The sequence below is a fragment of the Rissa tridactyla genome, chromosome 18, assembly GCF_028500815.1.
Source record: "Rissa tridactyla isolate bRisTri1 chromosome 18, bRisTri1.patW.cur.20221130, whole genome shotgun sequence".
Classification (NCBI taxonomy): domain Eukaryota; kingdom Metazoa; phylum Chordata; class Aves; order Charadriiformes; family Laridae; genus Rissa; species Rissa tridactyla.
The window spans coordinates 6,114,732-6,139,471 of NC_071483.1; the positions used below are offsets into that span (position 1 = coordinate 6,114,732).

At 45.4% G+C, this 24,740-nt stretch overlaps 1 protein-coding gene across 1 annotated transcript; it reads right to left on the reverse strand.

Annotated features, from left to right (window-relative positions):
• Positions 1 to 1,832: 1,832 nt before the first annotated feature.
• On the reverse strand, positions 1,833 to 24,486 carry MATN1 (matrilin 1). The gene is made up of 8 exons (XM_054223821.1): positions 24,153 to 24,486; positions 20,660 to 21,006; positions 12,799 to 13,021; positions 10,114 to 10,239; positions 9,429 to 9,842; positions 7,382 to 7,534; positions 4,153 to 4,233; positions 1,833 to 1,882 (listed from the first exon to the last, which is right to left on the reverse strand). Exons 1-8 carry the CDS (start codon positions 24,484 to 24,486, stop codon positions 1,833 to 1,835), a joined length of 1,728 nt encoding a protein of 575 aa, XP_054079796.1.
• Positions 24,487 to 24,740: the final 254 nt, after the last annotated feature.

Here is a 24,740-nt window from a genome sequence, read left to right on the forward strand (position 1 = left end):
ATATAATATATATTTCTCTAGGAGGAGAAATGGGCTCTGTACTGCTTCGTTGCACTAAAATGTGCACATTAGATAATCCTGACAAGCATGCCCTGTGGTATCTGTTTCTCTTGAGAAACAAATGTAACATGTGAAGCTCATTCTTAGATGTCTAGATTTTACATCTGTAAAGTTAGATGACAGAAATCTTATCCCTAGAAGCTCAGGAGTTGGTAGGAGTTGCTCTGGAGTCTGGGTATACCAGGTTTGACTGAGGGGATGAGGTTTTGCTCTCAAGAACTGACTGTAGTCCTTGAGCTAATGCTTGGAAATGTGTTGACTCATTCCTGCAAGTCCAAGAGTATAACAAATGATTTTTGTTTTAAGAAAAGCTTTTTCTTTTGAGAGAAAGGTCTCAGTTTCTCTGTGGACCTGTTTCTTCACTTGAATTGAAATAAAAGGTCGTGATATGAGGTGGAGGCTTTCCTACCACTAACAAGACTGCAGAGGGGTGACATTGTCAGGCAACTACACCAAAGCGTGTGCAAAGAAACAAGCCAAATTCGCTTTAAAAATTTTCAGCAAACTTTTAATATTCACCCAAAACATCTCTGCTACGGTGACACTTCTGAACAGGCCAAGCTATTCTGAAAAGCTTTTCACATTAGTCTCAAGTATAAATATTTTGATACAAAAAATAAAAATAAAACCCCCTCCAAACCCAACCCCTTGTGCTCACATTCAATGGTGTGCCATGGATTAATGCGGCCTCGTCACTCCATGCCTAGCCAGACTAGAGCTGTAGGAGACAGGCAGCGTTAGATACTTCCAGCCCACGTTGCTTTTTAGTCTTGCCGGTGACGGAAATCCAGGAACGGAAGAGTCTGAAAGGTGTTGAGATGAACTTACTGGCTTTGAAGGTGCTTAGAGGTGTGGGATAAGGAAGGAGCTCGCGAGCCTCTGGTCACTGCAGTGGTGAATGCACCACTTCCATTGGCAGCAGCTCCAGCAGCAGTTCCCTGTGTTTTAGATACTAGTGATGTCTTGTAGCTTCGGTTGAGGATGTGGAGACCAGAGGGCTGAGGAGCAGGGGCACATCTCCTGGGGCTGGTGCTGACACTACTGCCTTGCCTTGTACAGAGCTTCGGCTGCCGGCTCATTGCATGGTATCAGGACTTACCCAGAACAGGTCTAGCTCGGGCGCTAGTTTGCTGAGACATCGTGAGAGCATTTGCTGGCTAGGAAAGCTGAGCTTTTTTTTTATATTGTACAACAGCTATAGATAAACCAGCTACCGGCAGCATCCTATTCTATCGTGTCTGTGACACACACTCGGACATCACTAATATATTTCGCCTACTTACTGACAGATGTGTCATGCTTACAGTAATAAGCTGATCAGCGGCTTTGACATTTTACACTCAGCATCTGAGTTGGTTTTAAGTCACTTTGACTTTTAAATTAAATTATCTCATGCATAGAAACAAAAGATGCAGAAGAACACAGTGAGGATTCACAGAACTCACAATCAAGTACTTATTAACACACATATATATATTAAGCTTTAAATCAAAACCAACCCTTTCCAGTTTTTTAATATATGCACTCTATACGATGCAACAAACACCAGCATGGTCTGTCTCTCAGTCACACACAGTGCTCTGCCTGTTATACAATGTCTGCTCTACTGTTATACTTCTTCCCTTTTAAACAAATGCAGGTAGACTAGACTCTTTTAAAAAAAAAAAAATACAAGCTGGCCATAGTACTGTGGCTGAGCTGCCCTCCGCTACAAGTGAAGGAGTTCTAGTTTTGTTACATTAGGAAGGAGGGGAAGAATATTGCTTTGGGATTTAGATGATCTTGTTCTCCAGGGCTTCGATCCTTTTTGCCACAGCTTCCAGTGAGCGAGAGTTAAGGGGAAAAAAATGACAGTGCGTGTTAGTGTTTCATTGCTCAAGTCCTCCCCGGGCTTGCAGAACAGCTAAGGAATGGAGCTACCTTGCTGGGAGCAGGTAGCAGAGGAATGCTGTCAGCATCTACTCTGGCGGTGCCAGAACAGTTCAGGGTGATGAACTTTTATTGAAGGTAGAAAATATCCATGCATACACGTGCACCTATAAAGTTACTATGAAAGGAAGAGTGAAAAACGTGAGAACGGTTGGAGTGTGTTTTCAGTGGTTGACAGAGAATTCCTGACCTCGAGCAGGATGGGTTGTGTGGCGAGGGGAGCAGAGCGCTTTTCTTAGAGTTATATAGTGTGTCGCAATTTTCTGCTCTTTTTGCTAATTGCTTTTCATGATGTGCCTGGGAGCAGCAACCCACTGGGCGAGAACTACTGATTTACTCTGACCTTTTGCATAACATAAGTCATAGATTTCACTCAAATTGAGTTAAAGAGTAGAAAATATACTGTGCAACTGACATAGAAATGGGTGAATAAATTGCTTTTAAAATTATATTCTCTCCTTTTTCTCAGTAATGAAAAAGTCTCCCTAGCCCTTTGTGAGCCACCCCAAGGTTTCACTAATTTGAAAAGTGCGAAGTTTCAATCTTATTCACACCTTTTTTTGCTTTTCTTGTTTCTCTTTCAACCACTTATTTAGGGTCTTTGTGCAATATGACAGGACCAGCATGGCAGTGACCCCACAAACCCAGTTCAGGTGCGATCCAGCTCACATCACTGGAGATGCTTGCAGTGAGCACTTCCATAAAATTTAGGCTCTCACAACTGAGGTTTAGACAGCTGGGAGGATTGGGCCTATCCCTCTGACTATTGGGCCTATCCCTCTGTCCTGGTTTGAGGTAAAACAGAACCAAATTTCTGTTCAGTAATTTTATTTCTTAACGAGGGCTCTTCTAACTCTCTGAAGTTAACAGCATGCTGTGTCTAAAGCGGTTCGTTCAGAGTGATAAGACAGTTAGTGCCAAGGAATGGCACGCAGAGAGGCTCTGGCTGATACTTCTTGAAATAACAACCAAGGTCAGCTCACTTTGTTACTTGCCCCCTTGGAGGGTCGGAAGCGGAGAAGCGTAGAGGGGTCCCACCTGCAGGGAGGAGGGGACAGGACAGGGGACCCCGAACTGACCAACAGGGTATTCCATCCCATCTGCCCCATGCTCAGTATAAAAGCTGAGGGGTCAAAGGGTCAACTCTCTTTAGTCGGTGGTCGATGTCTGAGGAGGCCCCTGTCTGTTCATCTGCCTTGGATCCCAATACGAGCATTCCTGACTCCAGCTCTGGAATCCAGTTCCCACCCGTCGCTGAGTCCAGGCTGGGACTTCCCCAGTGCCTGCCGGTGACGTCATCCTGGGAGCTTGATATGGTTTTGCGTATACTGTATCTATTTCATTGTTTTCCTTTTTATTTTATTATTAATATTCCATTAAAGTAGTTTAGTTTCTTCTAAACTCGTAAATCTCTTTATCTCTCCTCCTCCTCTCCGTGCACGAGAGGCTGGGGGGGAGCATCTGTTACCGGCCTTTGGCCAATTTGGCCAAAACCATGACACCCTCTGACTGTAGGCCCTATCCACCTGACTTTATCCAGACCACCAACTATACAGTCAGAGGTGGTTTGTGGTAGATGACCCTCTTTCCCTCCAGTGCTATGGACAAATTTAGGCAGCCAACTCAGATGTTTGCATTGTAGACGTTTACTGTCAGTTAAAAAGAATCCCATCCATGGAGCTTTAATGACTGAGTGAATCAGCTGCATGTGTGCACCAAGGGTTTTGACTGCTCACAGTCCAGCTGCTCTTAGCCCTCATGCTCTGGCCTGCTTCACAGCACCTGCGCCTTGCAGAGGTAGTGGCATCATCCCATGCATGAACTATGTTTCCACACTTGTCACACTGGCTCATTGAAGCTTCTTCCTAAAAACTGACCTAGGTCTTGATGCCTACAGCTTGTTGCTGCATTGCAATGGTTTGACATACTCTACTTTGGCTTTGTTGTTTTTGATGTGCTTATTCTGTGTCAGAGCAGCAGCTATGCGCTCTGGTGCAGGGGATCCTCTTGTTACACGCATTCATAACCCAAGTGTCGTGTTTCCCACCTTCCTGAACACCTACCCAACCTCCTTCCCCCACAAGTAGACTTTTCCCACTAGCCCCTCCAGGAAGCACAATCCAACCCACTGGCTTCTGAACAAAGACAGCTTCTGAAGGATATATTTCCGCTGCAATGAATTTATGAGGTCTTCTACTTTTGTCTGGAACTTCACAATAGATTTACATTCACATGGGTCTTCCTCTGTGGATCAGAATATCAAGAAAATGAGTTAAGTGGCACACACAAAAAAATAAAATGATTAAGTGAAACAAAGCAATTCTTATTTTCTTCATTACAAATATGATGGAAATCAAAATATCATTCCTCCTACTTGTCTGAGTGATAATTCTGGTTTTGACCTCAGATGACTAAAGAACCTCACATTTTCCTTTTTTATAGGCCAGGCTCTGTGCAAAAAAAAAAAAAAAATAAAATCTTTCCTGGATTTACAAGTTTCCTGAAAGCCCACTGAGCTCTACTACTGATGCTTAAAGTTTGCCCTATAAATTTGAATATGACCAAATACAGTGCTCAAAACAATATCTGTTTGCCAGTTTTCTTCCCAATGACATCGTTGTGGTGGGCCATATTCTTATTTTGTGAAATCAAAATTGGAGGCACCGTTTGCCATCTGAGAGTCACGACTTGTTCGAGCTTTGCTTCAGCGCTCCGTTTCTTGAGCCGGCAGAGTATTATGCCTTAATCAGTTTGTTAATCTATGTCAATAATTTACATGTGGTCTTCAAGAAAAATTACCTAACTGGAATAGGATCAAAAAAGGGTACTGAGATGACTGGGGAAAGGGAAGAGATGTTTACGTGACCACACTGAGTCAGCTCAACCGCCTAACAAATGGAAGGAATAAAAAGGAGAAGGACTTTTTAAGGGAAAGGACAACACTTGCACAAAATCACAACAGGATTAAACCAGTCATGAGTAAACTAAAGCTGGATATGAAGAAAAGATTTCTAGCCATCTGTTGATAAATACAAGCTGGCACTGTAAATCAAACAAATACAAATATTCCTTCCTTTTTTTTAAAAAAAACAAACCAGAAATGTTAAGATATTTACCAAAATTGATTATTTTGCAAACAAGTACTTTTTCCAAAATTTATTTTTACTTTTTTTGAAGGCTGAAATCTGAATGGATTTGCTTTCTTGAAAGATATCTAAATACAATATGTTGGGGTTTTTCATATGGCTCCCATCGTCTTGTCCTTGGATCGACTCCTGCTTTTTAAAGTTCCGTGGCAAAGAGAGTATCTTGCGAGCCTGGCTGCCAGGCTCTGCACACACAGGACCCTGGAGGACGTTGTCACTCTCAGCCTTCCCCAGGAGGAAAGCAAGGTCCCATCTTTAGGAATCTGGAGGACAGGGCACTTGCCCAGCATGACCCGGGACATCTCTAAGGGTGCAAGGAACCAAATCTGATTTTCCTGAGGCAAGGCCCCTAACTTCCCGAGTACTTTTTCTCTCTAATATATAATCAGGGAGAAAAACAGATGAGTCACTTACTGCTAGCCCACTACTATTTTCATGGATATCTCTTGATTTGGGCACAAATAACAATGATAGAAATTGCAAAAAAAAAAAAGGGAAAAAAGAGGTTAACATTTGGCAATGTGTATTATTTCACCCATTTGATGCTGTAGAGCATCTCTGCCTGCCATGAGAGCAGTGGAGGTCTCTGCATCGCATGGGGCCATGGGACACTCAAGAGCAGGTCTACGCACTCACGGGAAGCAAAGCTGAGCTTGGCTGAACTCTGTTGGGAACTAAATGAGCTTCACCAGAGCTGCGTGCAGTGCAGAATCATCGAATCATAGAATCATTTAGGTTGGAAAAGACCCTTGGGATCATCGAGTCCAACCATCATCTCCACTCTACAAAGTTCTCCCCTACACCATATCCCTTAATACCACATCCAAATGACTCTTAAACACGTTCAGGGATGGTGACTCCACCACCTCCCTAGGCAGCCTATTCCAGTGTCTGACCACTCTTTCTGGGAAGAATTTTTTCTTAATGTCCAGCCTAAACTTCCTGTGCTGCAGCTTGAACCTATTCCCTCTTGTTCTATCGCTAATGACCTGTGAGAAGAGACCAGCACCAACCTCTCTACAATGGCCTTTCAAGTAGTTGTAGAGAGCGATGAGGTCTCCCCTCAGCCTCCTCTTCCGCAAACTGAACAGACCCAGCTCCTTCAATCGCTCCTCGTAAGATTTATTCCCCAGGACCTTCACCAGCTTCGTTGCCCTCCTCTGCGCTCGCTCCAGCACCTCAAGATCTCTCTCGTATTGAGGTGCCCAGAACTGGACACAATAGTCAAGGGGTGGCCTCACCAGTGCTGAGCACAGGGGGACAATCACCTCCCTCCTTCTGCTGGGTGTATCGTGCTGGGAAGTGGAAGGAAACATTTGCCTAGCAGGGCAAAGGACCCAGAGCACCTGGACTTGACAAGAGAGTGCCAGGTTCCTGATGAGCCTGTCAGCGCAGCTCTCAGAAGTCCTGCGAGGTGTTCAATGCCTTAAAAGAAGTCTGAGTGTTTGGGATTCACTATGATCCGCCAATCAAGCAGATGCATTGCAAAGGGCCGATATCTCATAGGAGGCATATGATTCCTTAAAACAAAAATCTAAAATAGCTGTGGTAGTTATTTTAAATTAATTTTTAGACTCAGCTTATTTACAGGTCAACATTCTTTAAATTTTTTATTATTCTTTACCTCCTCTTGTCATGCCTGTGTCCCATTCAGTTCCCACTCAGCCTTTGCTTCACTAGGCTATCTGAATGTGAGCAACTTAGCATTCATGTTGCCCAAATTTAGACACCTACAAGTCACGTGGAAGATACTAGATGCTTATTTTAATGTAAAATGTGTCACCCCTGTGGTGCCTGTTTGACTGTAGAAGCACCAGCGGTTAGGGAGCTTCAGTTCAGATGTCCAATTTTGTGATGATCTTCAAATTATGCCAAATAAATCAACCCTTAACTTCTATTTAAGAGCAACTCTTCTTTCTTAATGTCACTTTTGGCTATTCTCAGGACCTGGTGCAGCCATGAATTCATCGTTACTGAAAAGGAAGATAGTGAAGGGGAGAAGGATGCATGAAAAGGGAAGGAGAATGCAGTTTGTGAGAGGAGGAGATGGCTGAGGTGTAGGGGTGGCTGTGGTTCAGGTAACCACCCGACATGTTGATGTCTCATGATCCTTCCAAGTACTCTACGCTCTGAGAACAGGGAGCTCTTCGTAACATCCATCTGAAGGGGCATTTTTGTCCTTCTGCTTCCAGCCTTCAAATTCGGTGATTAAATCCCCCCCCCCCCCCCCTGTCCCCCACTCTTACCAATGCAGATTTTCATTTGCAACTTCTTCCCGATCTTGCTGATGGTTCTGAAGTCAGCCGTGTAGAAGTAGTGCTCGGCTACTGGTTCTGAAGCAATTTCCCTCAGCTCATCCTCAACTGCATTGCCAACTCCCACGGCAAACATCCTAAACCCTGCGAGCAATGAGAGCCTGTCAGTTGGACAGCCACGGAGCATCTTGCTGCTGTGGTACCAGCCCCCCATCAGTTTGTACATCCTTGCTGACCTTCTGCATCCCCAGCCTCTACCCACGTCTGCAGGTGTTAAGAGGGAAATGAACCCCCTTACCCTCTACTATTATGGACTCATTTCAACCAGGTCAAACGGGTTTCAAAATATTTTTACAGGCAAAGTTTTACTAGAATTATCTAGACAATAACCACTACCACCACAAGGACAGTGTTTTGGAGATACAAGAAAGGACAGATAATCATAACACCCTGACGGGATCGTGCATCCAGATAATAGGGAAGCGATAATACAGAAAAAGGAAACAGTGGAAGTTTTCAAAATAACCTGCAGCCACTATTAATCAGCCTGTGTAGTGGCAAAGTCCCCTGTGCAATGGGGACCTGTGGTTCAGCAAAACCGTGGCTGAATCTCTTTATAAAATTGCAACTCATATGGTCTGTCAAGAGCAACCCATACTGTGAGTTAAGGACATTTCCAGGTACTATACTTCACTGCCAGGAGACTGATTGGCCACCTCTGGCTTAAACCTGTTTCTATTGAACGGAACTGCAGTTTTCCCATTGAACTTGAGTGGCGTTGCTAGTTAACCCTCCTTTCGAAATATTTGTTTCTGCTTGTCCATGTCTAGACACTGGTAATGCTTTCCTCTCCTCCACTTTTTGCCTTGTCTTTCTGCCTCTGGATGTGTCCCATATTTGTTTTTTATCAACGTTCAACTCAAGGAACAAGCGTGGAGTCTAGTTATAAGTGTCTTGTTATTTATCCCACTGAAATCACTTATGAGCAGATGTTGGAGATTTCTGTGTAAGAACAAGGCCTAAAGTTTTATCATCACAGAGAAATAAATTCTATAGATACCGCTTATACGGACTTTTTGTTTTCGAGGGGCTGAACATTTGTCTAACGTGTCAATTTGCTTTGTAAACATCATCTTTTCAGGAGCTTGTACCTGACCTTTATTATTATGTGCTTAGCCCTTAGTCCCATCTAGTGGTCGAGATGGAAGTTAAAAGGAAGTAGAGAATTTAGCAATTCATAAGCGTATTCACATGGGCTGCATCCATTTAACACAGCCATGTCAGGAGACTGGGAACTTGTTCAGCAGGTCAGCAAAGGGGCAGATCTCAAGATACTTATACTTCACGATGTTTAGACATATAAATTTATCAATATGTAGCCACTGTGTGCTTTGAATATTCCAGTAGAAGCTGAAGAAAGTTTCTCTTTAGTGTGTCTGGGTTTTGGCCAGGGAGTCCGCAGTACCTCCCTTAATCTGTGTTTCTGCTTTTTTATTGCTTTATTTCTTCTTTTTCCTTCCCAGGCCTTAAGGCCGATAAAGCCAAGCCATGCTTGGCCCTACAAGTCGCATTATTCTCCAGGGGGCTCTCTGGTGGTCGTCTTTGCCTCACCGTTGAGTGCCACTGATGCTGACCTGACTTCCATTACCAACATCAGACAAATCCTCCGCTTCTCCCTGCAGTTTCGTTCATGTTTATGTGAAGCATGCTAGACCAGTGTGCATCCCATACCACATGAAACTCCATCCTGCCCAGCAGAGAGACCTCCAGCAGACTTAGATCAAAATGGCAGAGGGGCTGTGGGAGCAAAAACCAGCTGCTGGCAATCCGAAATCCATCTGAACCCCAGAGAGAGTTGCTCCAAGTTCTTTGTGAGCATGCGGGGATAGTCAGGCAACATCTCGGCATAGTCACTCTATAGTAACCTGTTTCTATCCTAGGTAAGAGACATCTCCAGGAAGAGTCATACCTAGGTTGATACTAGATGCAGTACCTGGTCCAAAGGAGAAACAAGCCACTGAGAATTCAGGACACCTACCTAAGTCTTTGGCTTTCTTAGCAGCATCAGTGATGTAATCTTGTGACCGTCCGTCAGTGAAGACAATGCCCACCTTGGGGACCCCAGGCCTAGCTCCGTTGATGATGGAAAAAGAACTGTCAATGAGGTACTTCAGAGCCTGGCCTGTCATTGTTCCTTTCTCCATGTAGGCCATTTTCTTGACTGCTGCTTTGATGTCCTTCTTGTTCTTGAACTGCCCCAGTGGAAATTCCTGTCTGACAGAACTGGAGTACTGAACGAGGCCAACCTGGGCCTGTTTCTCTGACACCTCCAGTGAGTCCACAATTTGGTTAATGAATTTCTTCACCAGCTCGAAGTTCTCAGGGCGCACGCTCTTGGAGCCATCAATCAGGAAAACAAGATCCAGGGCAGATCCTGACCCACCACTGCAAGCTGAAGAAAAATACGAGAAGAGGGCAAAAGAAGACAGCAACTAAGACCTCAATTAATTAAGTAGGAAAATATAGCACTACTTGCATTTTATCTTGAATGAAATAGGTTTAATCGATCGATACTCAACAATGCTTCACACTGATGTTTTCAAAATAATTCCTGGTTATAAATGTATGGTTTCCTTTTCTGAACAGAACAAGTCTCAGTCCTGTCCCCACCATACCGCTGCAGATCACAGCTCAGCTCGGTGCAAATGAAAATCGTTACATACCGCTGCAGGTCTTCCCATCGTTGTTCAGTGTGAAACCCTCTTTACAAGCACACTTGTACGCTCCTGGGATGCTGATACAGATGTGCTCACAGTCGTGGTCTCCAGTGGCACACAGGTCTGACACCACTGTAAGCAAAAGTGCAGAATAAAATCAGAGACCATGCCAAGGCTTCTCAACCCAAAACCTACTTGGCCCATCCACAAAGTGTGATATTTGTTCCATAAGCTCAGTGACAACTAAATCCGCTCTGCAGCAAGACAAAGCTGTAGAGGTCATCGCTCTTGGATAGTGACTGAGATAGAAGAGGCAAGGAGAAATTTCCACAAATCTCTTGACTCCAAGGCACAGCCAGGACTAGAAATAGTCTCCATATGAAGGGCAAAAACCATCTGTCGGTTGAGCGTATCACAATATACTTCACTCTCCAAAGCTACTGGATGAGATTTGGTTTCCAACCTACCATCTGGGCTGGCCGATACCCATTTTTTCCGGCTATGTACAATTATGATTAGTGAGTTCAGCCCCATGTACAGTTGTCTTTTCTGGATGGGATTCATGTGCAAACATACTTGGAATTCACTTCAGAGCTACCCTTGCACATGCAGCTTTCAGATTCGCTCTCTACAAACACTTCTGCCTGCTGATCTTAACCTGGATCTGACTCCTGAGATGCTGAGCAAACCGAAGCTGAATTGCAGCAGTCTGAGCCAGCAGCGTTTGGTGACTGACAACACTGTCACAGCTACAGCAACGATGATGGAAAACAAACTCAAAAGTAAACAGATCTGGTTGAAGCGACTCATTTACAAATACCAGAGAAATCTGTGCAGAAAACTGAACGTTTCTGGTTCTATCATAATGATGGGATGCGGCGCAAAGTCTTTCAAGGTTAAGGGGCTTCTATTCATTATTTCAAGTTACTTGTGTTCTGCTCTGCGTGCATTTTGTACTTCTTCTGGCCTTCCCAATTCACATGTATGCATATTGTGTCAGCACTGGTAGGTCTTTCCAGCAGATATGGAACTCATATCATTAGGAATATTGCTAACCATGCAGATGGCTGTAACACTGGGCTCTCAGGTTGGGTTCTCTGAAGCCTACAGAGATGTTATTAGTCTAACTAGTGGCTGGGTTGCCAAGGGTCTCCCTTTTTCCCATGTGTTTTTTGAGCGTTACGGGGAACAGCTTGGACAGTGCTGCAGAGTTCTTCCTGCTGTCAGTACCCACAAAGCGAGCTTCGCGATAGCAGGTGGTGGCTGGGTCCATCTCCAAGGATGGTTGCGTGCAGCTGCTTGCATAGCATGATAACAGCCCACTTGGCAGTTAATACGGTGCTATTCTCTGTTAGCTATAACAATCCTTAGCGCAGCGCTTCCCTTGGATGCATCTCTGAGGGTTTTTACCAGGGGGAGAACTTTGTCATCTGCACATTATGAATTTGAAAAGCAAGGCACAGAAAGGATTTTTTTTTTTTTTTTTTTCCCTCTTTATCTTTTGGAATGACACCAATGCCAGAACTCCAAAGCACGTTGTCAGCCCTCTCCGGTCTCTGGCTGACTCCTGACTCCGGGGCAGCCAACACAAACTCCCACAAATATTCATGGCCTGGATTCCACCTTCTCAAATTTTGTCTCTATCCCCATTCAGTATGAAGTATTTCTTCCCCTCTTTCATGAGCTTCTGGTGCGGTGACACCTGATTATAATACATGACTCACTTTATATTCAAAATTTTCCTCCTTCCTACAGAGGAGGAAATTTTCCTCGACAAAAGGCTGCTCGCCCCCATCACTTTCAGCCTGAAAGTTGAATCATGAAATTTTACACCCCTTGAAGAAACTGGTCTGGGAGACTTTTACAGGTCCATCTGCGTATATGTGTTTGCAATGCCTTGCCACAGGCACCGCGGTGTATCGCGCCTTTTAAAAAGTGTTGCCGCGCGTCTGTGCTTCGACGGGATGGGCGTGCGAAACCCCCAGGCCTCTCTTGCTGACACATAAAATGGGTATGTACAGACCATCTCTTACAGTCTTGTGGGTACGTTTGAAAGTAATGAAGCTTTCTCGCTGTGTTCACTGCTTTGTGTAGGAGTAAATATGTGTTTGTAGGAGCGTCAGGGTCTTTTTATATACTATGCAGAAAGGCATTGCATACTGCACCAGCCAGGAGAGTTTCCTGCCTCACAAGGCTTGAAAAAAATGACAGCGTAGTCAGGCAAAGGCAGTTCAGCCTCTGGCAGGGAAGTGAAACCATCCCTTGCTTAACTGGGAATTCAGAAGACAGTACTGGTGGGGAAATTACAAGCCAGATTCTCAGAACTGCCCAGATAGGCTTAAACGTAAGGACAAAGATTTTAGCTATGTAAAGATCGTGTTTCCAGGTTCGTTTTCAATGCCTCAAAGGAGTACATGGGTCATGTTTACAAACTCGTCTGTGCCAATGAAGTCTGGCGATTTCTTTAATTAAACCCTGAAATTCCCTAAACAAAACCTGAAGTTCTCGAAAGGCAACTTCAAAGAGCATCTGTCTTCCACGCTGCTTCGTGCTCCTGCAGACCCAAGTCCTTGGGACAAGGAAGCAGAGGGATGAGGGACAATCACACACATACAGCTTACACGTGAAAAGCTTGCTGGCAGCCACTTGCAGCTCTTGGCTAGGAACCCAGGGGTTGTGGCAAGGACTTACCACAGAAAGCTTCTTGGAACTTGTGGGTCAGCTTCTCTATAACACTGTAGCTCTCCACATAGTCCACATGATCATCCAGGGGCTGGCTAGCAATTTGCCGCAGTGTGTGCATGTCCACCCGGCCAACACCGATGGCAAAGATCTCGATGCCGGCTGCTCTGGCCCTTGCTGACACGTCCTGCACTCCATCCTGGGGACGTCCATCAGTCACAACGATCGCCACCTACGCAGAGGAGGGCAGAGACAAGGTGTATGCTTGCTTAATATCACTACTGCTTGTGGAACAGCCTGGGTTAGAAAAGAAGATTTCATATTTTCTAAAATTAAAGAAAAAGAAAATGCCCTCCCCTTCCTCCCCCTCTTCCCGTTCTTCCTGAGATCACACAAGACATTCTTTTATGTGGGGTTTGTTTCTTTCTGAGCTGGAAAGGTTAAACTGCCAGGGACCTGACTGATTTAATTAGGGGACAACTGGTGCATCTTGCCCCTAAGGAAACCAAAGTAAAGGTTGTGTTCCTCATACGCAAACTAATGCTCAAGGCAAACTATGTTCATGAACCCCTAGCTGATGCTAAGGACAACTCTGACTCAGTATGGGACTTTAAAGAGTCTAGGGAATGTCATGGAAACATCATCAGACGAAGACTTTTCCCCATTTTACAGATGGAGAAGCTGTATCGGAGAGAGGGGAAGAGATCTGCCTAAGGTCACGCTGTGTGTCAGGCCTGCCACGCTTTCTGATTCTCTGTTCCACAATAAATAGCAGAGGTGAAATCCTACCCCTACCAACATCAGCATTAAAATGACAGCTGGTATAAGTGGAACCGGATTTCACCCTGGATTAGATGGAGCTCTGAACCAGTGGAAAGCCTCCAAGAGCTCTGCTCCTGGTGCTAGATGGTCCATTTTCCTCTCTGTTTTTCTTCTGATAAGTGACACTGTCACAAAACCTTCATTTTTGTTCTTTGCCAATTCATCTGCTCCTGCCACTTTTCCTCGCAACTGTTTTATTGTGACACCACTGTCAACTCCAAAGCGACTGATTGGGATGTAATGCAGTATGGAGAAATATAATCAGCAGGAGCAGGTGAGCTGCAGGCAAATACCCTCAGCAGTACAGAAAGTAAAGAAACATCAAATGAAAAAGGCAGGAAAAAATCTATCTGGCAGCAACAGTGACTTTGAATGAGCTATCATCTGGCCATTAAGGCAGTATTTGCTATTTTCCTCTATGCCATATATGCTCTCCATCTTTCTGAAGATAAAATCAGACCCACCAGCTGCTCAGTTAGGACAGTGTGATGGCTGGTTTACATCCTCGGGTGGAAAAAATCATCTCCAGTAAGGTCAGGAGTGAGTTTTCCTGCCCTGCTTGCCCAGGGGTCCCTGGCCATGCAGATGAAGTTACTCTTCCCCCTCCGCCCACCCTTCAGCCGAGGGATGGGGATGCTGCAGTCAGCTGCCCCAGAGTAATGCCGCAACACTAAGCTCAGAGCTTTCCGTCTCTACAAAAGCTGGGTGAACCTGGAAAAATAGAGAGCTTTTCAACCTGGTGAAGGTCTGTAAGTTTATCTACGCTTCCTAAGGGCTACAAAATTAAAAATTCCTGGTGACATCAGAATTCTGTAACTTGCTCCTTCCAAGGGGGAAAAAAAATAATAAATGTAAGTGTTTATCTTCTGCTCATGGCCGGAATAAGGAAAAGTGTCACCTGTGGCAGACGTCAGCGTGTGTTGTAAAGGAGAAGGAACGGGAAAAGCAAAGATTGACCAAGAGGAGCACTCGGGTGGTTTCTGGAGCAGCGGCCGAGCCAAGGAGCAGAGCCAGCCATGCAGTCGTGCTTTCTGCCAGGAGAGAGAGCCCTCGACTCAGCAGCTCGGCTCCCGTCACACACACAGCAGCACAGAGCTGGGGGCTGCCAATTAGAGCTTATCAAAAGCCAACCTGTCAGGAAACAAGATGTATTATCGAGTAGGTTCTGTGAGCAACACCACCCTATGAGCAGGTTTCTGTCAGGAGCCGCAGATCTTTCTCTCGCTGTTTGTCACAAGACAGAGGTGTTGCATGTCCTCCTGGCATTCTCTGTCTAAACAAAGCGATTCTCCGAGTTTAATCAGTTTCTTTGGTTCTTCATATCAGGGTGGCATCTTCACATAGGCCTGCGCCCCATATGCAACCCGGGAGGTGTCTGGTAGCAGCATCCACATCTGGATCTGATGGGAAAGATCTTCATAACGGATCTGTGTGAAAATCTACAACAGAGCACTCAAAATTCGTGTAACTTTCTGACCTGCTGTTGGAGAAAGCTAAGCTTCTGGGTACAAAGAATCTGGACCAGGCATCAGGAATTAATCAGTGAACCTGTGGCTAAAAGAAAAGTAACTGTGTCAGGCCAGTCGGGGAACCTGTCTGTGACTGTGGCCAGGACGAGGACCAGAAAGAGCCTAAGAAAAAGAACAAGTGTAAAGTGATCTCGGTATCATATGCAGTTATCCCGATGATCAGGAAATCCTCTTTTTTTTCCCTCATATTCCTCCTCGTAGACATTTGCCCTCCCTGCCAGCCTGAGGCAGTGAAGAAAACAACATCCTTTTGTTTTAGATCGAGCTCCAAATCATTTGCAGACAGGCGATCTCTGTAATTCTCTGCGTTGTGACCTTGTCTCAATTAAAAAGCTGAGGGTCCTGGTATGTGCCTTGTTTGGTAAAGAGCAAGAGACAGGTTGGAGGAAAAGAGCAACTGCAGTGGGAGAGACTGACACTGCGCTGCAGCCAAGGGCTTGTGCCGGACTTAGCAGGTAGCCACGTGAGAAGAATTAAGAAAGGGTGAACGCTTCTGCTCTCTCTGATAGCTGAACAGGATCTCCAGCTTTGCCCGAAGGAAACCCTTAAACTTTTGCTTTTCAAGGTCAAAACTTTTACTCATTTTAACCACCTCCTCTCATTTTCCTGCAAATTCCTCACTTTCTGGATCCTTCTTGTGTTACTTCTGTCATATAGAAATCCCCCATGTTCTCATGACGCAATTTATTCTTGGTTAACTAAGACACCAGAGTATTCACGGGCATCCCTAGGTATTTTTGTTTCAGGGTTGCCATGTGTAGGCAATCCAGCAGCTAATGAGGTAGCTATGTCTCGTTATGCAGCGTATAATATGAATGTTGTAACAGCACTGAGGGGGGAGTTGGGCAGAAAGTTGAATAAGCCCTTAATTTTCCCGGCAATTTGACAATCTATTTGTTGTTCCTCCTAAAGAAAGATAAAAGTAATTGGGCACCCCCAGAGTTTTTGATAAAGGTATAAACAGACTTTACGCTGGGCTCCTACAGAAAGGAATTGGGCTTTTCCCTGTCCTGGGGTGACGTTTGCCGCACGGAGCACAGCAAGACCAAATGATCTTGTGGTGCTTTGATCAGTGTCCCACATAGCTGACAATCACAGCACAGATTTTCTCAAGGTCTTGCTGGACTTCTGCTGTGTGAAGGAGCAAGGACCGTGTCCAATGCTTCTGAAAGCTTTGCCTCCCTATATTACTGCGTGACCTATTCATCCTCTCAGGCAGATGACGGGGCCACCCTCAGCAGCACGAGTGTCACAGAAGGGAAAAGTTTGCTGGACTTCAAGGCATCATGGAAAAAAGCAAAAAAAATAACCAGGGAACCAAGGAATGCAAATGGTTGTGGAATCTCCCACCTTGGAGGTATTCTAAAGCCATCTGGACACGGTCCTGGGCAACCAGCTCTAGGTGTCCCTGTTTGAGCAGGGGCTGTTGGTCAATGTGACCTCCAGAGGTTCCTTCCAACCTCAGCCTTTCTGTGATTCTGTCTCTTCGACCAGATCCAAAGCGTAAGGGAAGAGGGAAAAGCCTGTAGTGATTTTTTTTTTTTTCTTCTTTTCTAATGCGTAAGATAAATCATTAAAAAGACCACTGCTATTACTCTGCTTTTTCAGATGTCCAGGAAATAAGGTTTCAGGGAGACAAAGCAACTTTAGAGTTCTTTATACCACTGTCCACATAAAAAATGATGCTTTAGCCACGCTGCGGCAGTAAGTCACTAAATAAATTTAATTTTCTTTTGAAGTGTTCAGACATTTAAACTAAAGGCTTGTTTGGAGTATTAGCAGGGCATAGCAGCTCTCGTGCCTATTGAGATGACAGGAAACCACAAGGACTGCAAAAGCCTGTTGAGAGAGTTGTCTGGCAGCCCAGCTGCAGAGTAGATGTCAGGCTGTATTAAGGAAAAAAAAAAAAAAAGTAATACTGAAAGTATTATAATACTATTGTATAAATCAGGACTGTGTCCCAGTCCTGACCGAAGCATGGTCACCTTGTCTTAAAATAGACATTGGGGAATTAGGTAAAGACAGGAGAAGATGTAGAAATATGGTGAGATTTCTGAGGGGCATGAATGGATTGCGTAGTGGTCCTAGAGGAAAGTGGATCTAAAAAGATCCCATTATTTGTTCCATTTGAAAGGCAAACAGTAAGAAAACCAGTGAAGTCAATGGGAGCTGCCTTCATGCGACAAGACTCGAAGTCAGACCCCTCCTTTAGGATCCTTCATTTGTACCCAGGTACCGTTCTGGGTGCAATGACTGGCCATAGCTTTACTGTTTCTTGATTCCCCCGTCTGTTGGGGAGGATTTCTGCCCAACTCAGAGGCTTGAGGACCCTGGGGGTGATGTTGGAGCTGTGTCAGGCTTGTGGTCAGTGTGGGGTCACTGGTGCCATGGAGGACACTGAATTACTCTTCCAGCAATGAGCTCCTCACGTGGAAGATGGCAGATACCTGGAACGGTCTTAACTGTCTTTGCTGTTCCTCCGCCACCCTCCTTTGCTCATAGCTCAAATGTCGAAAAGAGAACAGCATCAGCCACCTTGGTGCCCCTGACTGTTTTTCCCTACAAGTAAATCTTCTGGACGGATGAGGGTAGAAGAGATGGAGTCTGGGGAAGAGCTACCTTGAGTTGTCAGGTCCCATTTAGTGGCAAACTAGCAACGGCCTGAGATTTCTGCTGATGTGCAGCTACGCAACAACGCCCGGCTTTTGGAAAGAAAACCTTGTGCACTGACTGGCACCCTTCATTCACCCTTATCCATCTGTAAAGGTGCTCAACAGCTTTGAATGGAAGTCTGATGACCTGAGACATGGGAATGAATGCCACAGTCATTCCCCTAGTGAGAGTGGATCATCTCCAAGGAAAGGAGCAGCACGTACCCCCTTTCTTGATTGCTACTACATTCCCTGTTACACAGTGGGCAGCTGCTGCTGACGCTGTAAGGGGCAGGACAAGTACATCTGAGCCTCTCCCCTGCTTGGAGCTTCTGGCACTTCTGGACATTGGAACAACAATTAACGGAGTGAGATGAGAAATAAACTTTTTGCAAGGGAGCATTGGAAGTGGTGAGAAGTAAATGTCTCCTTCCTATCGATACTCAAGAGCTCAAATGTTCCTGTGGTCTGGCATCCAAACTGTTGGGATTATTTTTGTGTTTTCTTTTGTTTAAAACATTTTTTGCACTTCAATCAGAGTAAAAATTTCAGAAATAGATATTATCATCCAGATAATTTTTGTTTTGTTTTGTTTCAGTTCAGCTGTCTGGTTTTGTGCTAAACAATACCCAACCAAAACAAACGGTTCCCATTGCTTTTTTTCTTCTGGACAGAAAAGTTTGTGTGTGGCTATGGATGAGCCTGCTTAGAGGGGACCTGCAGCTCCCACTCTGCTCACGTTTTTCCACCATAGGATGGCCTGGCTCTGGCCAGGCTGAGATGGCAGAAGGGCTCTGCTGGAGACCTGTCAACTTCCCAGTAGGCCCCCTGGAGCGGTTTCGCTGGAGGAAACATCTCTTTCCCATCTGAAACAGTTCTTCAGTGAAGTCATCTGTGGAGAAACTGGGCAGCCTTGGGCCCTCTGAGAAAAGAATCTTTTCCAAAGTCTTTTGAGAGTGGTGGGAGCAGGAAGCATGGGAAAGTGAGGAAAAGCAAAACACGGCTTGGCAGCAACAGGCAGTTGCTTGAACCTCCAGAAAGTAGCAGATTTGAGCTAAAGGCTGAATCTACGCTTATTCTCTTTGTAGTAGTTCAGTCGTGTTCATGAGAACCATTAGTCTTGCCCTAAAGGATTTTAAAGCTCTTTATTAAAAAATAATTATAATAACAATATATTAATAATGCCTTGCAATTTTGCAATGATTTCTTTCAGCGAACCTCAAAGAAACAAACAAAACCAATGTTACTCCTTCCAAATAAAAAACATTACAATACGGTCTTGGCGTTCCTCTGCAAGAGCTGGGTCATTAGAATTTACACCAGGTGACTCCTGAGCTTGAGTAACGATGATGGCTCATAAGACGAGCTTGTCTTTCTGGATCTGGTTGCCAGCAAGACTTAGTGAAAGTTTCTCGGATTGTAATTTTTCTCCTATTATCACTCTTGGTTTTCTTCCTGTTGTGTCAAACCAGATTTAGGCTAAGAATATGGAGAATTTTCCCTGCTGTGAATGCCGCTACAAAAGACCACATGAGGATAAATTCATTCGCATTTGCAAATTTCTTATAGTTCAACATGTGAGGGGGCACCTAAAATCCCCTCAGATCATCCTTGTAGGGGACAGCCTCATTTTTAGGGCTTTCTTGTGAATTCCAGATCAGCAGAGCATTCAGGTTGCTGACTTTTGGAGTTGGCAGATCTTTACCACTGCCTATTTTGCACTTTTCAGTGTTATTTTTGACTTGCCGTCCCTGGGCATCTTTTCCATGTTCTGCTCTGCCTTCCCTAGAGCATTATTAGCATTGAGAGAAATGGAAAGTGACTGATGTTCCAAAAATGTTGTAATTGGGAAAAAAAATCCCAGGCTTCTTCACTCCAGCAGCTGGGCTTTTGTCCAGCTGGTGAAAGTTCTAGCTGTTTGCTAACACCTTTGCTTATTTTTTTGGTTTGGTCTCATAGCAGAGAGCCAGTGGAGCTGGCACAGGACACAAGGGCCGAGGAAGTGTGTTCACGATGTTTAGCTAGAACACATATTATCAAGACTATACATTCTCCACGTGCTCAGAAGAGAGTTTTCCTGGTGACGCTCACTGACCTTGGGTGGGGTTTCATTCATGGTCAAATCCAGAGAGAATGAAGGAGGGAATAATTTTTTTAAGACTGAGCTTCCTGGACAGGGAATATGGGCCAGGGGATGCGATGCCCGTTGCAACCACGTGTAAGATTAAGCTGGCCTTGTACCATAGCCTTAAATGCTAAAGGGTGAGTAAAGTCTGTGTACCTGAAGAGAATACCCAGAATGGAAAACAGCCATCAGCCAGCCTCTGAAAAAGTGGAAGAGCAGTGGAGGACACTGAAACAGTACTTTGCTTTGTATCTGCGGATGAAAGGGGCCATTTCAAAGGAAACTTTCAGAAGATTACCTCGCTTTTTACTATGGTGGATTCCGAAGCATCTTTATTAGAATATTTTGGGGAAGATGAGCATTGTTAATCCTAGGATGTTCACGCCTAGCAAGCCTGGCTGAGATCATTGTCTCATGGTGGGACGCTGTTGCAGGCACACTGGAAGCAGGGATCCATGTCCCAAAGGACAGACACTCCAGGCAGAGCTAGCGATGCTGGATTAAATTCACCTCGGCAACTTCTGGCCGGCTCTGCCCAAAAGGAAGTTGAGCTTTGCTTTCAAGAAGAGTTGGGAGGTTTCCACCTCCCAAAGATGCGCCACCTTTGACAATTAACCCCCACTTGTCTCCACACACTCAGAGCACAGAGGAAAATCACCTTTCCTCCTTTTCTGATTTTTCCAACCTCTCCATGATGAACCACAGGAAAGAAGGAGCATCCAAGAAATGGATAATTTTCTTACCTTATTAAAATTGGGAGACCTCACCCTGGCTCCTTCTGAGTCACTAAAAGCCCGGCTAATGGCAAACTGGATAGCCAGACCAGTCATAGTCCCAGTGGAGAGAGGCTCTATCCTCCGGACAGCTTGCAGGAGCCCAGCTTTGGTTTGGTAGGTCTTGAGGGAGAATTCGTTCTTGACGGCACTGGCATAATTGATGACACCCACCCGGGTGGAGTTGGGGCCCACGTCCAGCCCCTCGATCACCTGGGACATGAAGACCTTGATTTTTTCAAACTCATGTGGGCGCACGCTTCGAGAGCTGTCGATGATGAACACCAAGTCGGTGGGTTTGGTTCTGCACAGGGTGCCTGAAAAGGATAAGGACGGAGAGGAAAAATAGAAAAAAGGAGAGAAAAGTATACTAGGAGGGAGAGGATGGCCTTCTTAGAATAGCAGCTGAGGTTAGAGGCCCTGCGAGCTGCAATCCGTTCTCTGCCTGCCTCAGAGGGGCCCAGTGAGACCACTGTAACCTAATACTTCTAAATGTTCTTTTTCCTTTCGTAGGGAAGTGTCTGTAAGAAAAGCACAATTACTGGTCGACAACACATACTTTTGAAGGAGCGCGCTGATGAGACACCAGCGCTGCATTTGTGGGAGCGAGTTGCCCACTTGTCACCCCAGGCTATTGCTAATGTCTACATGAAACTTAATTCACGTATGGCAGCACGGGCGGGAGGAATAAAGCTGTGAACTGACGCCTGTGCATGCATCAAAAAATGTCTGAAAAGGAGTTACCGCATTTTGGACGTGGATTAGCAATCCACATGGACGTTAATTAACGCGGTCGTATCTTTGTCATGCGTGACCAGAAACAGGCACGCAACTCAGCAGTTCAGATTCAGTCATGAATCGAGATACCCGGATTAAGTAACCAACATAACACGAACCAGTCTCATGTTTTTCAGCTGGTGGCACTAACAATGAAATACTGTAATACAGCAAAGACCAGCGCTGTTTTATTTCTGTGAGCTGGTGAGGGAGAATACAACAGAGAGATGTAGAACCACGTAATTGATAGTTAATCTCTACAACCCCATAGTAAGACATGAATATCCACTGTAAAAAGTAAATGATATAAACAGGAAGCATTAGCAATGCAGAGAGCTGAGTGTTTTTTTTAAAAAACAATCTCATTTTCATGCTGTTTTCCATCCTAATTTTCAGCTGCGGCAAAACATAAAAAGGACTGATATTTTTTATGGTTTTCTAAATGAATTGTCCCGTGTTTCCCCCCAGATCTATAGCATTCTGTTCTTTTAAATTTTTTTCCATCATTTAGCCTGTCTCTGTAGGGGTATCAAGTGCTCTGTTAATATTTGATTTCTACAGAGAGGGACGATATAGGTTATATCGTAAAGGAGATTTCTGTGGACAGATTTTTAAATGTGAGCTTTTGGGCCAACAAATCTGTTCCAAATTATGACATAAATATTATAGCCAGTCCTCAGTGTGAAATCTAATGGAGCTTTCAGTCTTTCAGACAGATGAAAATAAATACCCTGTGATATATCTATAAAGAATATAATCAGGTTAGTTTCCTGAGAGACACTAATGCTGAATCTGCTTCTGGCTCCCAGAAAGGTCTCTCTAAAAGATGCTGTGTGTAGAAGGGAAGCAGGCAGCGGTTACTTTGTCAGATGCTCTAGTTTCCACTAAAATGCAATAATATAACCTTTTCCCATGTGGGTGACTTTTGCTTCGCTGCCATAATTTATTGCAGAGGAAGGAAAAACTCAGTTGGCAGTCCATCTACAGTATTGCAAATCCCTTTACCAGGGCTTGGTTATGCCCATTTTACAGGTGAGAAATGAAGGTACAGAGAAAGGTTCAAATTACTGCAGTCGTTTCCTCCAGAAATAAAGCACAGATTCCCCTCTGCGACTATAGCTACTAAATCATGTCTGGTTTTAGTGACAAATCAAGGAAGAAAAGTTATTTTTTTTTTTGGCCTAGGACCAGTTGGATCCAATAGAAGTTTTGAAGGTTTGGTTTTGTTTTTTGCATGGAAGCTCTGTGATTTTGTCCTGAATAACATTTTTAACCTCTTTTTATGAGAGCGAAGTATATTCCAGCGAAATTAAGAGAAAAAATAGATATCAGATGGGACCTTTGGGATTTCAGCCTGTCTGGTCACAGCCACTGTGCATACATCAGGGTCTGCAGGAGAGGCCTTAGTTACCTCCAGGAGGTGACCCTTGCTCTGAGTGTCATCTTGACTCAGCGTAGTTTATTTTAAAATTGAATTAAGCCAGAAATAAAATCCTCCTCTATTTTTAAAAATGTCCACGCTTGAAGTTATTCAGGAATAACTGAACTTCATGCACTGATTTAGCAGAAAATATCTCTTAAGGCATCTTTGCCATCTTCATGAAAAGAACCGGAAACCTGCCTACTAACTCAGAGTTAAAAGGTGTTGATTTTAGAAATAGTGATTGCTCACAGTAAGGCTGAGTTGAGTGACCGGTCTGTTTAGTTTCCTGACTTTGGTAGCGCTTAGCGGTTCTGCAGCGAAGATAACCCTCCCTTTCCAAATCGCTAAGGAGAAACCGGTCAGTGTATCAGAAACCCCCCTTCATGACCAACAGCTAACGCTGCAGTCGCTGTCACGCCTGTTTTGCAGCTGTCAATCTGCCCAGGTATGTACATTATGCAGCATCATAAGATCACTCAAGCATTTTTAAAACCCAGCAGTAATTTTTGCCTTGGCCACCTCTCCTCCAGCGAGTTCCCCGGCTTGGCTGGAGCCCCCGGCAGCATCCTGCCCCTGGCAGAGGAGAGATGCTTCCTCGCTACCAGACCCTCCAGCCCTTCCCTTTGTGTTCGCTACTTGCTGACGCTAATTGCAGACCAGGAGTTAGGGACCGCGCAACCTAAAGAGCAGGCAGCTCATCTCCCATCTGGCTGCTCTACAGCCCACTTGGAAAAACAAACAGAGCAGGATTTTGCTCAAGAACGGATGAAGTAAAACCTAGGACAGTCCCATCCTCAGCAACCTGACCCAGACCTTCCTGCTTGGTGAGGTTAACCAGAGCTTGGGGTGTCTGGCCAACTCCTCCTCGAGTGCTTGGCAAAACCAGCCCTCTGCAGAGCTGTGGGGAGGAGAAGGTAGTTCTGGAAGGTAGAGGAGAGCCCTCCTCCTGCCTGGGCCTCCTCCAGCCAAAGCAGCGAGCCCCAAGGCTGCTGTTGCGCCGGGAGCTAGGGCTGACCTGATGCCACCTTTGCCATGCCTTTGTACAGACCTCCCACTATTTCTCTAAAGCGGTGTAGCAGGCAGAAGCAAACACATCTCCAGGTTTTGCTGCCTTGGGGGAAATACTTGAGAAAGCTCCTTTGCTTCCCTGACTGATGTTGGGTATTTCTTCTTCCTTCACCTCCTTCCCAGTCCTGAAGCAGGCTGGTGGCAAGGAGGTAGAGGACCGACACAGTGCGTCCCACCGCTGAGCTCCCCACTTACCTCTCGGCTGCGGAGGGGCCCCGCAAACTCCATAGCTCTGGAGGAGAAGCAGCAAAGAGAGCAGCAAGGCAGAGACAATCCTGTCCATGGCTGCGGAGGAGCCGGAGGCTGGATGCAGAGTGGCAAGCAAGAGCCTTGGCCCAGAGGTATTAACCTGCCCTTCCTCGGGGAGGCATGGGGCCAGCCCCTGACACGTGTGAGGTGCTGGGGGGGGGGTGGGGGCACCGAGGGGAGAGGGACAAGCAAGAAGGACTAGGAGAAAATATTGCACGAAGGTGGGGAGGGGGAGGATGTCCAGCCCTGCCGGCCCCCGGCCCCTCCACAATGGCTTCATTGCTCGGCGAAGGGGATGGGAAGCTATAAAGAGACCCGCAACGGCGTGGTATGTGGGGAATCTGGGACCGTAACAGTGGGACCAGTGAAACCAGCCCTGGGGAACTGGGGTTAGCCTGTCAATCACCAGCTCCCATCTGCAAATCGTGGGCTTTGCCACAGTAAGCAAAGGCTCTGCCGTGTGTCAGGCTTGTGTCCTTCCTCTGGCAGAGCCCGGGGAGGGGGCGGTGGTGGGAGGGGGGAGACGGGAACAGG

Coding starts and splice junctions, on each gene's coding strand:
- MATN1 (XM_054223821.1), bottom strand. CDS start 24,486: ATGAAGCCATTGTGGAGGGGCCGGGGGCCGGCAGGGCTGGACATCCTC. Junction 21,007..24,152: donor GGCCCCTCCGCAGCCGAGAG/GTAAGTGGGGAG, acceptor TATCCTTTTCAG/GCACCCTGTGCAGAACCAAA. Junction 4,234..7,381: donor GCAAATGAAAATCTGCATTG/GTAAGAGTGGGG, acceptor TCTGATCCACAG/AGGAAGACCCATGTGAATGT.